At 43.5% G+C, this 16,641-nt stretch overlaps 1 protein-coding gene across 3 annotated transcripts in view; it reads right to left on the reverse strand.

The window, feature by feature from the left end:
• LOC137788827 (multiple epidermal growth factor-like domains protein 11) overlaps nt 1-16,641 on the reverse strand; it is a 50,497-nt gene that overhangs the window by 10,631 nt on the left and 23,225 nt on the right. For all 3 annotated transcript variants that reach the window (XM_068581949.1, XM_068581965.1, XM_068581957.1), the window contains exons 5-10: nt 8,463-8,709; nt 7,680-7,800; nt 7,374-7,510; nt 5,372-5,584; nt 4,305-4,479; nt 772-892 (exon numbers count right to left, since the gene is read on the reverse strand). In XM_068581949.1, the coding sequence (XP_068438050.1) occupies nt 772-892; nt 4,305-4,479; nt 5,372-5,584; nt 7,374-7,510; nt 7,680-7,800; nt 8,463-8,709 (1,014 nt within the window). The remainder of the gene's footprint in view (nt 1-771; nt 893-4,304; nt 4,480-5,371; nt 5,585-7,373; nt 7,511-7,679; nt 7,801-8,462; nt 8,710-16,641) is intronic.

Raw genomic sequence — 16,641 nt, forward strand, 5'->3', positions numbered from 1 at the left:
GAGGAGTCGCCCCCTGGTGGTCAGGAGAGAGAATGCAGCTTTCTAATCTCTCTCTTGACTTCTTTCTAATTAAAGGTGTAACGTGGACGTTGGAGACATTTCCTCGGCGATGGATTAAGCATGCTTTTATTAAACACTTGTGTAATTCAGTATTTATCTCCTTTCAGTTATATCACAAGCTCCTATCTGAAAGCAACACGAGCTGAAACATTGATACTGAGAATTTAAATAAGAAATCTCACGAGTGAGCGTCCTGACTTCCCCTCCTCTGTCCTTCAGTGTAATTTCTTTTAACACACAATTTTTTTATTTTTTTGATCCTTTTGATGCGGCCCCCCGCCGCCTGCCGCCTCTGAAGGAAGAGAAAGTGTTGCCGAGCGTGTGTGTGCGTATATATATATATATATATATATATATATATATATATATATATATATATATATATATATATATATATATATATATAGCTGCATGTTGTCAGATGTTTGCTCGACAAGCATGCACAAGACATGTTGGAGCTTTTTAATCAGCAGCAACTATATATATATATATATATATATATATATATATATATATATATATATATATATATATATATATATATATATATATATAGTTTGAGTTTCAAACTGAAAACTTGATTTTCCAGTTCGAAGCAAACCAAACAAATAAAATATTTATATATATTTTATTCATATAAATATTGTTTTGTTTTTAAAACATTTTGCCGTTTTGTGTGTGTGTCCGTGTGTGTCTGTGTAGCATACACACCTTCTCTGCAGGTGCAGGATCCGTCCAGGTGAGAGCAGGACAGCTCGTTGAGGCAGGAGCATGAGGAGCTGCAGTTGGCCCCGTAGAGGCCCTCAGGACAGCTGACGGAGCAGTCGTCCCCCTACACACACACACACACACACACACACACACACACAGACATGAACCTTCATCATGATCATGGCCGCCGTGTAATGCCGTGTTTCCAAAGAAATAGTTGTGAAAAATTTGCGCGAGTAGATTACATGTCAGTTTAGGTTAGCTAGTGAGTCAATGTGCTGCTAACTACATGAACGTGACCAGGTCAGTTTAGGTTAGCTAGTGAGTCAATGTGCTGCTAACTACATGAACGTGACCGGGTCAGTTTAGGTTAGCTAGTGAGGCTATGTGCTGCTAACTACAGGAACGTGACCGGGTCAGTTTAGGTTAGCTAGTGAAGCTATGTGCTGCTAACTACAGGAACGTGACCGGGTCAGTTTAGGTTAGCTAGTGAGGCTACGTGCTGGTAACTACAGGAACGTGACCGGGTCAGTTTAGGTTAGCTAGTGAGGCTACGTGCTGCTAACTACAGGAACGTGACCGGGTCGGTTTAGGTTAGCTAGTGAGGCTATGTGCTGCTAACTACAGGAACGTGACCGGGTCAGTTTAGGTTAGCTAGTGAGGCTATGTGCTGCTAACTACAGGAACGTGACCGGGTCGGTTTAGGTTAGCTAGTGAGGCTATGTGCTGCTAACTACAGGAACGTGACCGGGTCGGTTTAGGTTAGCTAGTGAGGCTATGTGCTGCTAACTACAGGAACGTGACCGGGTCGGTTTAGGTTAGCTAGTGAGGCTATGTGCTGCTAACTACAGGAACGTGACCGGGTCAGTTTAGGTTAGCTAGTGAGGCTATGTGCTGCTAACTAGGGGTAACATGGCTCAAGCCGCGCCCGCTTTCCGCTGCAACTGGTTGCAAAAAAGAGAATTAACCGCTCAAAAAGTGTCGAGCAAGTAAAATCAGGTGAAAAAGCTTTGCAAATATTCGCATCTGTTTTGGTGTGAACACGGCATAACGCTCATTATCGCCGCTACCTTCACATCGCTGTTTATCTAAAATAAGGAAAGCAGCCTAATGTGCAGCGGCAGGAGAAGCAAGGAGCCTTATTAAAAAGTTGGTGAATTAAAGGACTTTAAAAAAAATTAAAATACGCCTTTGTAAATAAATAATGCGCGTTGGGGCCAATAAACAGAATTTCCCTCGGGGGAGAAGGAGCTGCTGGAAGTGACCGCTGGAGCCTCACAGGCTCGCAGGTCGATGGATCCTGAAGCTCATCGAGCAGTTTGCAAATAGCTGAAGATGAAGAAGGAGCCATGTTGTTTTATTGCCCTCATCTCAAACCAGGGATCAGAAGCAACGCATGAGAAGTCGCCGGGTAACGGGGACTTTCCTGTCAGAGGACGCTTGGTTGCTTTTTTATTATTTTACTTTTTTTAATCTACAATCTAAAAACCTCCAGAGGCTGAAGGAGTAAAACACGAGTTATTTAATCTATTTAATTGTGTTCTAATCGGAAAAGCAGAGTTTTAATTTGTGTGTTTTAGTTCATCAAAGAGACGTGATTTAAAAAAATGTAATGTTTTTTTCGTTTGTTCGCGTTCACAAATTATTGATTTATGCTCGATGTTGGAGAAGCGACGACCTTTAAGTGACCTTCATCTCTCTACTGATTGTGTGTCAGACTTTTCATTTTAAAAAAAATAATTAAAATACGTGCTTATTATTAATAAACGCAAAATGGAAGTCAAGTCATCCGTGTCTGTCCACAATTTGTAGTATTATTAGTTATGGCCCCAAAAATCTATTTTGTAATATTGTGTTTTTATTTTTTAACCAGCTCTAAATACTAGAGGCCTAAAACTCCAAAGGGAACCGTTAAAAACATAAATATTAATCTACATACGTAACAGCTTCCAGATAAGATTACTATGTGTTACAGTCAAAAAGTACAATGTGTGCTTTCAAGATGTAGTACAGTAAAAAGTACAATATGTACCTCTGTGGTGTAGTAAAAAGTACAATATGTACCTCTGAAGTGTAGTAAAAGTACAAAGGGAACCTTTACAACATTATTCTGTTCTCAGTGAAGGTTTTATGGACATTTCCTAGTTCACGTCCTCTGATTCAAAGTTGGTGAATAACTGTCAGCGGTTGCGGAGGAAAACATTCTTTTCTTTTCTTTCTTTTCGCCTGAAACCAAACACAGTTGTTCTGCAAACCTAAACCCTCGACTCAAGACTCGAGAGCTGCTGCGTGTGTTCAGACATCGATTCCAAAAGTGGAGCTTAAGTTTGGAGCCGGTTCCTCGTCCTCGCAGCGACGCACACAGAGCAGCGAACCCTTTTCAACTGACGACGTCTCTCTGAATCCAGCCGCTCAGAAACAAAAACCCACATTTGTTCCAAGACTTTCATCACCCCACCCCACCACACACACACACACACACACACACACACACACCCCCGCGATGAGCTCAGTCCAATTATCAAAGTCCCCGTCATCGCGGTGCTGCGAGGTGTCTCATCTCCGTCACCGGAGGATCAGTCACCGCACCGGGCGGGCCGCGACCAAAGAGCCTCCCGTCGCTGCGCCACACGCCACGTCAGAGAGCACACACGCTTTAATGTTAACACTCACACGCGCTGTAATGCTAACACTCACACACGCTGTAATGTTAACACTCACACACGCTTTAACTACCCGTTGATCCTCAGTCTGCGTCTAACGAGGAGCAGTCCACTCACAGTGGGGATATTAAGTACACTATGTACCTTTGAGATGTAGTATAAAGTACTACATGTACCTCTGAGCTGTAGTGCAGTGACAAAGTCTCCGTGACACGGGTACTTTCTCTCCTGCAGGATGACCTGCTGCAACAAGCACCTGCAAGAGTCTCCAGCTAACAGAAGGCTAACCTGCAGAAGGCTAACCTGCACTAGGCTAACCTGCAGCGTCAGCAGCACCTGATGGATTAAACCTCTGCATGTTGTGGAGCAGCACCTGCATTTTGCTGCACCTGCTAAAGCAGAACCGGCTCACATTCTGACCTCAACATGCAGCTCAACTGAATCCGGTCACAAAATAGAGCACATTTTTTATTTTCCTTTAATGCGCTTTAGGTTTTTATAAATCTTTCATATTTGATTTCATGTACCTTTTGTGGTAAAGCACTATAATTCATATGTGACCCACATAAACGCGAGCAATGTAATGCATTACTGTTATGAGAGTACTTTACCTAGTATTAAGTAGTGTAGAGGGAGGGGTTAGCAAAAGTTATATACTAATACCGTAACTGACGACTAAATAATGAGACATCTGAGGAGAAATTAAATGTCATCTCTTTGGTTGATTCACGAGAATAAATAGTTTTTCCTTCATGTCCACCAACGCAGCTTTTAAAGTATTTAAAAAGTATTCTCACCTGCAGCTTGCTGATGTTAATTTTAAACAGAGATGTGTTTTTTTTGTGTGTTTGTGTTTTTTCGTTCACGTACTATGAAGCCCGGCGCGCACAGACAAGCTCCGGTCACGCCGTCGCAGTCGGCCCCGTTGGCGCAGGCGCACGGCTCCCTGCAGCCCTCGCCGTAGAACCCCGCCGGGCACGTCTCGTTGCAGAAGAGCCCCGCCCACCCCGCCGCACAGGTGCACTCACCTGACAGAGGGTGGCAGCTGGAGAGCGGGGGGGGAGGAGGAGGAGAAGATGGTCAGTCGAGCAAACAACAAGTACAACATCTTTCAGGGTTCATACGCTCATGGAAAACCTGGAAAAGTCATGGCATTTTTAATATTATTTCCAGGCTTGTAAAAATCCCCAAAGCTGTGTGAAAGTCCTGTAAATGTGTTATATTCATGTGTTCATGACATTCATTTACGCTAGGTTTGAAATATGCATTTAACAGAAAGAGGCTCAAAATATATGCAGTATACATACAGGCGGCTATATAAATGTTTATTCTTTTAATCAAACTATTGTCTCATTCATTTGAGTCATTTAAGGTTTACTGTATGCTTTGAATACTCATTGTTAGTTTAAATACTACATTTTATCACTTTGTACTGTTCACACACACATTTCACACAATGTGTGCTCATGGACATTTGGTTTAAAGTCATAAAAATTTGGTTAAAGATCATTAAGTTATGGAAATTTGGTTAAAAGCCATGGAAAATTGGTTCGATATCATGGAAAATTGGTTTAAAGTCATGGAAATGTGGTCAAAATTATGGAAATGTGGTTAGAAGTCATGAAAATTTGATTAAAAGTCATGGAAATGCATTGGTCACAATGTGTTTGAACCCTGTCTTTTAAAAGACAGGGTTAAATGCACCGAGAAACCTTTTTTCTCTCTATTAAAAATGTAATAGTTTCACAATGCGCGGCTCTCAAAGAGAACATTACGCTCAAGCAGAGAAAGAACCGTCGACAAAACGCTCGACATTGAAGTGTTCGAGTGCCGGCACTCGAGCGCGCGGTGACTCAAAACGCGACCTTCCTCTCTCCCTTCCTTCCTTCCTCCCTTCCTCCTCCTCCTCCTCCCACCGTCCTCTAGCGCCCTCCTACCTCAGCGTGTTGGCGGCCTTGCAGGGGCAGTGCCTGTCGCAGGCGAGTCCGTACAGGCCCTCGGGGCAGAAGCGATCCCGGCAGCTGGGGCCCTTGAAGCCCTCGTGGCAGAGGCAGGCCCCGTTCACGTGGTAGCACTTGGCTCGGTTCTGACAGTCGCACTTGTGGGCGCACTGCGGTCCGTACGTGCCGACCGGGCATTCGTCCCGGCACCTGAAAAATAATTCAAGGGTTTTTTTTTAAACCTTTTTTTCTATTGATCCCACCTCCATAGAAACATCTCTCATTCATCTCTGCTCAATGGACAACAATCTCATCTCACAGACAGCGTTTTAAGAGGGCCTTGGAGTTAAATGAACATGAACAAAAGCAACACGGTACTGCTCAGGTCTGTATCTGTTGTGTCACTTCTAGAGATATATTTATATATTACATGAATAGCAAAAGCTGAGGTGGACCAAATTACGTCCATGCGCCGCCGCCGTGCGTCTGTGAACTGGTGCATTGATGTTTATTTCAATGTAAAGTGATCACGAGGCCGAGGTCCACCATCTTTGTTGTCACTTCTGGAGTGCAAGGGCAAGATCGAATTGGAGAGGTGACGTCATCGATACGTTGTTTTTGTCCACACCTTTTAGAGGAAGATTTCACAAAGAATCCGTTAAAAAATTCAATACATCTGGGTGTTATGTGTCGACTTGGAGCCTGAAAGAGAGGGAAGCTTTCAGGATCGTCTTTACAAAGAGATGAAGATGATATAACTCGTGTCAATCTCATATCCATGATTCTCCTGCTGCTCCTTGACATTTACAGCCGAGTGGAGTCCTCACAGAGAGCCTCGTGAGCTGCTCACGCTCGGCCTTCACGCTCCTGACACCCCGAGCGGTCTTTATAATGAGCAAACGCAAGACATTAAGCAAAAAGAAAGAAATTCGCTTCAGGTAACATCAGGCCGAGCTTCATTCTCCACACGGATGACAGGTTGAAACCATTAAGAAAACAGACAAATCACTCAATTAAACTGGGCCCGTTGAGGATTTCTGTTTCTGCGTCACGTCTAATTCACGCCGGACTTCCTCCGGACTTCTTATCTCGGCTAATTCCATTAGAACGTGGACGTGGGCGCGGGAGAGCTCAATCTAGGAATTATTCCATGCAGGCTAATTCACCTGTCTGGGGCCCTAAATTAATGGAGGTAATTTGGCTCAATTGAGAGTATAAAGATGGAGGGAGAGGGAGGAGGAGTGCGACGGAGCTGACCACAGAGGAGGCGGGGCTGCGGGGAAAAGGTCCCGATAGAGGAGCGTCGGACATGATGGAGGAAATAAAAGGAGGAAACTATAATTCAAAGGGCTCTTGGTCAAAAGAAAAAGGTGCATAATAGCAATCAATGAGCATTAGTATGTGGGAGAGAGTAAAGGGAGGAACATTGACATATAACTCTGAACATAAAGGCTCCATATTCTGTTGGACGAATGAATGTGCGGTTCAAAACGTCCCAATCTATTTCTAATTTTGAGGAAGTGCAGAGCAGCTGTGTTAATGTTGCACAACTTATTTTCCAACGCACGCGATGTGTTAAAGAGGGAGGGCGACCGAGAAGTAGTTTGGCTTATTTCATCTCTCTTAGTTATCTCGTTGGCATTGTGCCTTTAATCCATGAGGTTCACTCGAGAGCAAAAGTCAAATGAAGCCGCGAGCAGCGTCGACCGCATCGTGGAGATCGGCTGTCGTTTGTCAGGTAACGCTGACTTCACGTTGCCAGCAGGTGGCGCTAAGACTGGGAGTGAAACATTGCCTCGTAGACTCACTCAGGCCTCGACTGTTTGTTATCAAGCTCGCCGACTTTCAGGCCAATTGGAGCAAATCCAGCGGAGTTACATCAGCTCACTGTTTAATGGATAATAACGTAAAAATGGCCGCCATGCCACGGCGTGCCACGTTTACGCTCCTAATCCCGTTCCCGCTCTCGCTCTCATTCCTGCTCCCGTTTCCGCCGTACCTCTCTCCGATGTACCCGGCGGTGCACTGGCACTGGCCGCTGATGTGGTCGCACAGGCCGCCGTTGCGACACGTGCACTCCTGAGAGCAGTTGATGCCGAAGGAGCCGAAGGAGCACGGCTGAGCGCAGACGGGACCCTGAGGAGGAAGGAGGCGCGGCGGCGGGTTAGCGAGGGCATCGAACACACGATCACCGAGTCACGGTGATGACACACCAATCTGGAAATGAGTTGTTGGTACAGGTAACGAAATGCAATGTTTTCTTTATCTTAATGAGGGGAACACGATGACAAAACTCAGCTCGTACCACCCAGCCGGCGGGGCAGGAGCAGTCCCCGGTGACGTGATGACACGCCCCTCCGTTCTGACAGGGACACCGCTGCTCGCACTGGTAGCCATGTTTACCGGGAGGACAGGGCTCCTCACAGCTGGAGGGGAAGAGAGAAGAAGAAGCAGGGGACCTGTCAATCACCTGGTAGCCCCGCCCCCAAAGAGTCCATAATTTACTAAATGAACATCATGCTGTATTGAAGAAAACCTGAAACTAGAGATTGAGACATGAACTCATGTTTACAAAGTTTACTGAGGGAATACATCAAGAGAGAAGTAGAGTCATTTATATAGACTTCTATACAACCAGAGGAGTCACCACCTGGTGGTCAGGAGAGAGAATGCAGCTTTAACACATGAAGCCTATACTTCACTTTTCACAACCAGTACAACATACTATAGTGTTGTCTTTGAATTGTTCCTTAAATTGTTAAACTAAGCCAGACTCAAGAGAGTGTATATATATATATTCAAATACTTCCCTCTAAGATGTACTTCCCTCTTATTTGGAAAATTAAACCCAGACGTGCTATCATTAGAAAAGCAGCAGCTGGTTCAAAGAGAATCAGAACATATGAACCGTGTCTTTCGCCAGATGGCGGCACATTTTAAAATGATTTATATATTACTGAGTCTTTTTGCAGAATATCCGAGGTGTTCTACTCGTGTGTGTGTGTGTGTGTGTGTGGTTGTGTGAATTGTGTTTGGTATTCTGACAAAAAACAAGGTGCCCTGCATCTGAAACAGCCCCGCTACTCACAAGGCCCCGGTGTATCCCGGTGCACACAGGCACTCGCCGGTCTGATGCTGGCAGGTGGCGCCGTTGAGGCACTGGCACTCCAGCAGGCAGTCTTTGCCGTAGAGGTCGGGGTCGCAGGCCTCCTCGCAGCGCCAGCCCTGGAAGCCGTCGGTGCAGACGCAGGCTCCGGTGATGGGGTTGCACTTGGCCCCGTTGCGGCACTGACAGCGGTTGCTGCAGTGGGGCCCCCAGAAGTCGCTCTCGCAGCCTGGACGGAGACGAGGGAAATAATGAAATCCAGACGAGAGAGGACGAAGGTGATGCGACGCCAGGTGAGAGACCGGGTGTGTGGACTGAGTCATGATGACGTCACCTGTTGGTTTGTGGACTGACGGTATGACTGACAGTTGACCTGTCAATCACCTTGCAGCCCCGCCCCCTTAAACATTCCCTGCTTTATGGTCTGTTTGACTCTAACAGACCATAATTTACTAAATGAAAATCATGCTGTATTGAAGAAGACTTGAAACTAGAGATTGAGACATGAACTCATGTTTACAATGTTTACTGAGGGAATACATCAAGAGAGAACGAGAGTCATTTATATGGACTTCTATGCAACCAGAGGAGTCGCCCTCTGGTGGTCAGGAGGGAGAATGCAGCTTTAACACATGAAGCATAGACTTCTATACAATCAGCTTTTAACACCTGAAGTAAAGTATTCGTCTTTATGTGATATTTACAGCAGTTTAACCTCCAGAACTTTGAGGCAGCTTCTCTGGCAGGAGAGCAGATGCGCTAAAGCTGCAAAAGCGTCACCTTTAACCGCCAGAGAGACGCGACGGCAAACGAGAGACGCCGGTAAACTCAAAGCAGCTCGATGATGTTTACCAACCCAGCTGGTCGGAGATCTCTTCATAAGCCAAGTCTACTGTCTTTATGAAGTGGTATTAAAAACAAAACCTCACATACCACTAAAACAGAGTTCAAGGAGGTAATCTCCTTGAAGGAGTGATCCTCCGTGTTGGTGCAGCTGCAGCAGAAATCCTCTCCCTGACGTTGCTGCTGGAAAGAAGTGCTCTAAACCACACTCTACTATCTTTTTTTAAAGTAATCAATATATATAATAATAATAACCCCCAGAGAAAACAAGTTTGTTCATCTATTGGATTCATACAGACCAGTTTTACCACTCTTCTCTTACAGTTCATCACTTTTACTTTCTTTTTAAACTATATATATATATATATATATATATATATATATATATATATATATATATATATATATATATATATATATATATATATATATATATATATACATACTACATTCCTGTTTGCATTCAGTTTATTCATTTGCAATACATTACCACAAATCTATATGACTTCCTCTTATGTTACGCATGCATTTATTGTAGCCCTATATTTTAAATAGCACTATTTTATGTCAAACATTCTCATCTTGCTCTTGCATGTGTGAGTTATTAAAACAAAAAAATACATTTTTAATGAGCATTAATAGAGGGAGCCTGAGATCTAAGATTTTAATGCTTGTCCATACGATGATAAAGAGCCTAAAACTAATGCAGTAGCTCACAGAATATTTATGTTTTATAACCTAAAATCAGTCTTACAAATGAATTTTACATTTTTAAAAACTGTTCCTTTTGCATTATCTTTAGTTAAGTACATTATGTACCTGACTTAAGTTTAGTACGTTACATATGTGACTTAAATACATTACGTGACTGAAAGTAATATTTTCATTGCTTTCACAAGGGTCGAGAACATTAATCTCCTGGGTGAAAGTCTTGTGTGTTTGTCATTGTGGTTAGGGTTGAAATAAGTAAGCCTGTTAGGTAGTTAAATAGGCTACCTTACATACGCAAGTTAGGAAACGCTACTTAACTTAAAATAAGTCCATGTCTTTCGTCATCTCTTAGATGGTTCAGAAGTAGTAACGTTGACTTTTGGTTTCACATGGACACCGGTCTCCTGGGGGAAAGTTGCGTGTTTTTCATCTTTGTTTGGTTTAAAATAAGTTTGTTAAGTTGGCTTTGTGACATAGTTCAGAATGTTCTGTAACGTGACATACGTTAAAACAAGTCAACGTTGAGTTTTGGAAAACACACACAGGACTTTCACCCTTTGCTCTCACCCGGGTCACTGACTCCGGTCACCTGGGTGAAAGTCCTGTGTGTGTTTTTTATCTTAGTTTGGTTTGAAATACGTTTATTAAGTTTGCTTTGTGAGATAATTAACAGTACTCCAGAATGTTCTGTAACGTGGTATACATTAAAAAAAGTCAACGTTGACTTTAGGAAAACACAAACAGGACTTTCACCCAGGTTTTACCGACGTACACTGGTCACCTGGGTGAAAGTCATGTGTGTGTTTTCCACTTTTGACAGTACTTCAGAATGTTCTGTTAATTAAAATAAGTCAACGTTTGACCTTTGCTCTCATGCGGGTCACCAACTCCGGTCACCTGGGTGAAAGTCCTTTGAGTTTGTAACACCTTCCACCCGACGACCCTTTTCGCTGTTTCTACGACGTCACCCGGCATCTTCCCGCCCACGTTAACTACTGACACCGACGCCTCGGCAGATAACCACCGCTATAAATCACAACCGCGAGACATCCGTTGAAAACAAGTTCAAAAGACGGGACACTTTATTGTTCATTACATCATCCCAAGACGACATAAATCAAAGCACTGTTATCTTCTTGATGTATGCTCACGGGGTGAAACGGCACTCTCCAAAAAAGGGGAAGTGAAGTACCGAGCGTCTGAGTGCCAAAGAGCTCTGAGTGAATGGTCTTTTAAGTAAAAAATAAAACCTGGAACTGGCGTTGAGAGCCCCCCCCGCCCCTCCCTCGCTCCCCCGCCTTTCCCTCACACCCACCGACGTGGGCGGTCGTCCTACAGATATCATGTGTTAAATGTTTCATCGGTGCTGCAGTGGACAGAGCTCCAAGCGGACAAAGCATAAATCAAACTCACGCCAACTCCCTCTCAATATTCCTCTAATTTACTCTCTTCTTCCTCCTGCCCTCTCTCTCCAGCCCTATCCGCCTTCCTGTCTCTCGCTCAAAGGCGGGAGTTCCCTTTATTCCTCTTCGCAGTCAAATCCTTTATCCTCTCACAGCCTCAATTATTCAGCAGCAAAGAGTCCAAATCAAGTGACTAATGACTTTGATCAAGAGTAGCTCGCTGGCACTAAGCAGAACTTTCTGCACTGAATTAGGAGCCGCATAATATGCTCTGGCAAGGACCTAAATCTTTAAGGGATACTTCTAGGTTTAAGCGTGCCGAAGAGTCACTGATGCCAAAGATAAAACAAAAAATGTGAGCGGGCTCTTTGGTTTTGGCTCTTTTCTCTTCTGACGTCTGAATCGTACCGGGACTACATGTAGGCGCTCGACTTCGTTAGCCGCTCGAGGTTGTTGGCCAAAAGCGAAATTCCATCTTGAGCGTGCATCTCTGCGTCTGTCCGATAACCTTCTGCACACGCCAACAACAAGAAAAAACGCAAAATATATTGGGAGGCGCATCCTCAGCCTCACGGTTTTAATGATCGAGGTTCTCAGAACATCTTTTTATATAGACTTATAGACTTGTATACAACCAGAGGAGTCGGCCCCCTGGTGGTCAGGAGAGAGAATGCAGCTCCAACACATAAAGAATAGACTTCTATACAACCAGAGGAGTCGGCCCCCTGGTGGTCAGGAGAGAGAATGCAGCTCCAACACATGAAGACTAGACTTCTATACAACCAGAGGAGTCGCCTCCTGGTGGTCAGGAGAGAGAATGTAGCTTTAACACATGAAGCATAGACTTCTATACAAGAAAGGTTCAACGAGATATTTCAGAAGCAGTTTTTCTCTCTGGATGTTTCCTCTGCGCATCAGAAGCGACGATGAAGAATCTTCTGTTTTTTCTTGTTCTCGTTGTATTTGTAAAAGTTCCCGCTGCACAACAGAACAGCTGTTGGAGCAATTAGAGGCTTTCCGAATAGAAAAAGCCCGTTACTGCATCTCTGCTCGTCACTCACACGCTGAAATATTGATGTTTAAAACTTTCTCTTCTTTTTTTTTTTTAATGCGGTGGATAATTGGACGAGCCGCAGACAGACGGCCTCCCACGCAGAACATAAGAAGGTTCTTTTGTATTGTTCCTCTTTCATGAAACCTGACTTTGCATCCACATTAACTGACCGGCAGCATCGGGGAGGGAGGAGCGGGCAAGCCGGAGAGAGAGGTGATTAAAAAGCTTTTTACGATAAAGAATTAAATAAATAGTTGCACAATCTCCTCCAGAGAAATCACACACTTTAAAGTTCAGAGGAAGGTAAAAAAATAATAAAGTCAAACAGTCCAGTTGCACAAACTCAAAGAAGTCCTTAATGAGTCAAATCAAGACTTTCACTAGAACACTTTCACTTGAACACTTTCACTCGTGTTCCTGCTGGAGTTGAGTCAGGGTCTTATGCGTCTTTTCAAAATAAAACGTACGAGTTCAGAGAAAAAGTACAGCGTCGTTGCTCGTTACAAGCATGGTGACTTTTCAAAGTAAAATGTTCATTGTCACAGGATACGTAGAGATTTAGCTCGCTACATGCATAGCATAGTATCTTTTCAAAATAAAACTTCAGTGTTATTAAAACACCTTAGAGATTCTGCCTGTTACGTGCGTAGTATATTTTCAATATAAAACGTCAATTTTCACAGGATACGTAGAGATTCTGCTTGCTACATGCAGTTTGTTTTCAAAATAAAATTTTAGTATTCACAAGAAACAGAGTTTCTGCTTGTTACATGCGTAGTGACTTTTCAAAATAAAATGTAAATGTCCACAGGATACGTAGAGATTCTGCTTGTCAAAAGCACAGTTTACTTACGCAACAAAACTCCCTGGAGAAGGATCCATTGAAGGTATTTCTGTTAGAGAGCTGACATTCAGAGGCTGTTTCAGGTTTTAGAGCTCAGTACTGGAGTTCAGGTTCTTTGCTCACCAGACGTAGCTGCTTGTGTGCAATGCATCCTGGTACATGTAGACACACCGGGGATGATTATTAAGTGTTACATGTAACATCAGCACTGATTTGACATCCCCATAAGGTGGCAAATTATTGAAGCTTTCATGGCTTTTTATCATTTTATTATAGTCTTATAGTCTTTTGATTTTGTAATTGACATAAATGAAGGCCGCTACTCAACAAATTCTCTGAGAACAACTAAAGATTAAACGAGGCCGACTTTGACATTTAGCCATATTTCTTTGACAAGAAATTATAGCTGAATGTCAAAGCTCTTAATGGCCTGAACACATGGTGGGAGACAGACGAAGGAGGAGGAAAGTCAGACAGGACTAATTTCAGCTTGATTTGAAGGTTTCAACATGTGTGACTGATGCTGACAGATGCTGCTTCCAAGATTCCTCTTCTGCAGGCGCTGCAGAGCCCATTATGAACACTCATGAATACTCATAAATAATTATAAACATGTTGCACAGGAGGAAGACGGTTACGAAGACGCACGCTTATAAGAAGTGGACGTATATTCATCGTGACTCATTGGTTTGCTTAGAGTTCGATCGCCATCTTGGATTACGAACGTCGCCATATTGTTTTTTTATTCGCAATCAGGGAGTGACTTCTATACAACCAGAGGAGTTGCTCCCTGAAGGTCAGGAGAGAGAATGCAGCTTTAACACATGAAGCATCGACTTCTATACAACCACAGATAAGTCGATGTTTCTGGATTTTTTTTACAAATAGTCAAATTGTGGAAAATAAACATATTTTCTTCATCAGAGGCTAAGAGATCATCTTTTTCTTTCCAAAATAACACAATTACTAGACAGTAAATATATAATAACACTCTTATAATAACACTTTGTAGTAGGTGTAACATATTTATTCTCTGCAACACATTCAAGAGGAACCGCTACTGTAAAACAGTCGGATTGTCTGAATACGTTGAGCAGAAAAAAAGGTTTTAATGGATTCAGTGTTTTCAATATTATTAGAGCTGTCTCCCGGAGAGAAACTATGTTTTTCCTCCCTTATTTTTTCCAATATAAATTCAGTGCATGATTTGATTTGGCCCCAATAAGAGACTTCCCGACAGTTCCTGGTCCCACTGTGTTGTGTTGCATGGTGGAGGCCCGTGAAGGGCTTCAGGTAACGTCTACACTCTCGCTGTGACTCTCGGCTGATTGATGCCGTCATTAAGTCGTCCGCTGCGCCTACTTTAAATGCCGTCGTCTCTCTCGTCGCTCCAGCCATTCGCAAGAAGAAGCAGAAGAAGAAAAAGAAAAAAAAACCTCCAGGGTTTCACCGCGCTGCTTTTTCATGACACAGGAAAAATGTATGCAAATATAATAATCATTTATTAGTCATTATCAGGTGGAAGTCAGTTGGTTGAGTTTTGCAAAAAAAAATAAAAAAATGCTTCGTAGCCCGAACAAAAATGTGTCAATATGCATTTTTACAGCTTGTGATTACCCGAAGTGTTCCCTCAACTTATATCCATCCGGCAAATTCTCCTGAGTTTGGTTCTTGAGACATTTCCAGAGATGCATACAAAACCAAACACTCTGTTATGAGGGAGGAAAACTCTCTGCACTTACAAACATCTTTAAAAATAACTGCAGAGAACTACTCAGCTCTCTTTCTCTCTCTTTCTCTAAACCAGCGACACAAAACCTCCCCAGCATTAAATTAATATTGAAAATGTCTCCCTCCACTCCGGCCGTAAACAACTCTGACATCTGCATGATGAGTGTTTTGCATTAATCCAACCTGTCGGTACAGTGGGAGGCAGGGCCACGAGGTCAGAGTGATTAACTGGGTGAGGTGAAAAAACACAAAAAAACAAGACTCATTCAAAAAGTCTCTCTTCACAAGAGCAGGACAAATATTCTGTGATTCAATTAACATCTTTTGGGTTTTTCCACCGACTGAATCAGCATTAACGCCGTTTCGCACGAAGTACGTTTTTTTTTTTGTCCCAACTGATGTCATTAAAAACCTTTTAGTCATTTTGCTTCGTAATGGGTTTCTGTTTGTTTGAAGGAAAGTGAAGATGGTAAGTCAACAAACCACCCGAACAACCGAGTAAAGGCCCGACATCGGCAGCTAGGACACCATGAGGGTGGCGATGTAGCCGATGTGAACTCGCTAACGTCAAATGTTGGCCACAGAGCAGGGGCTAGCTACGAAAGCTAGTGTTAGCATGAAACTTGGGGCTCTGGTTTCTCAACTTCTCGTGCTTCTTTGACGAAAACGGACCGCGACAACGTGGATGATTCACTTGTGTCTAACATTCAACCTGCAGTATTTCATGTATTCTGTAATTGTTGCATTGCAAAAGTGAGAAAAAAGACTTTGAAAAGGTGGATTCACCAAATCCGGCAAACAACCCAGAAACAGAGCGGGATTGGCTTGGTTTTGGCTCGGTGGATAAACTTAGATTCTACGAATCGTCGGCCAGCTCTCTGGTCGTGTCCGTCGTGCATGAATACGTCACGTACTTTAAGGGATGTGATGCGTCTCCACACGTAAAATCACAATACTCACAAAGCAGAGCACTGACTGTAGGTTACTCTACCACCACGTTTGCATGTTTATTACTTTATTTGGAGGAAGTCGAAGCCAATGTGAAGCACACAAGAAAACTCTCTCCTTAGAAAAGAGTCCAGATATTCAAACTGCAGAAGACTCATCTCACAAACTAGGATTTAGTCTGCGACATGAGGTCTTAGTCACATCGGCTCCAGTATGAGGTGAAAATCGTTTTCCCTATAAAGAGGACGCAAGTGCCCCAGTGAGAGGGTGATGGACGAGCGGCCTGATCGGACAGGAGGGTTGGGGGGGGGGATACCCTGCCAATAAGCGAGGCGAGGGGGAGGGATAGTGCTGACTGGCCGAAAACACAGCAGCACTCCGACTGCCACCGGGCCATCTGTTGATCTATGGAGCAGCAACTGCTCTCATTTGTCTGGATCACTTCACGAGGGCTGTGAAGGTCTTTCCTACAAGCACATACACGGACAAGCCCGTGGAGAAGACGTGTCCAGTACACATACCATACGGTTGTATAGAAGTTTATGCTTCATGTGTTGAAGCTGCATTCTCTCTCCCGACCACCAGGGTCGACTCTTCTGGTTGTATAGAAGTCTATATAAATAACTC

The sequence above is a fragment of the Clinocottus analis genome, unplaced genomic scaffold (genome assembly GCF_023055335.1).
Source record: "Clinocottus analis isolate CAN_PGR_092001 unplaced genomic scaffold, fCliAna1.0.p SCAF_10, whole genome shotgun sequence".
Classification (NCBI taxonomy): domain Eukaryota; kingdom Metazoa; phylum Chordata; class Actinopteri; order Perciformes; family Cottidae; genus Clinocottus; species Clinocottus analis.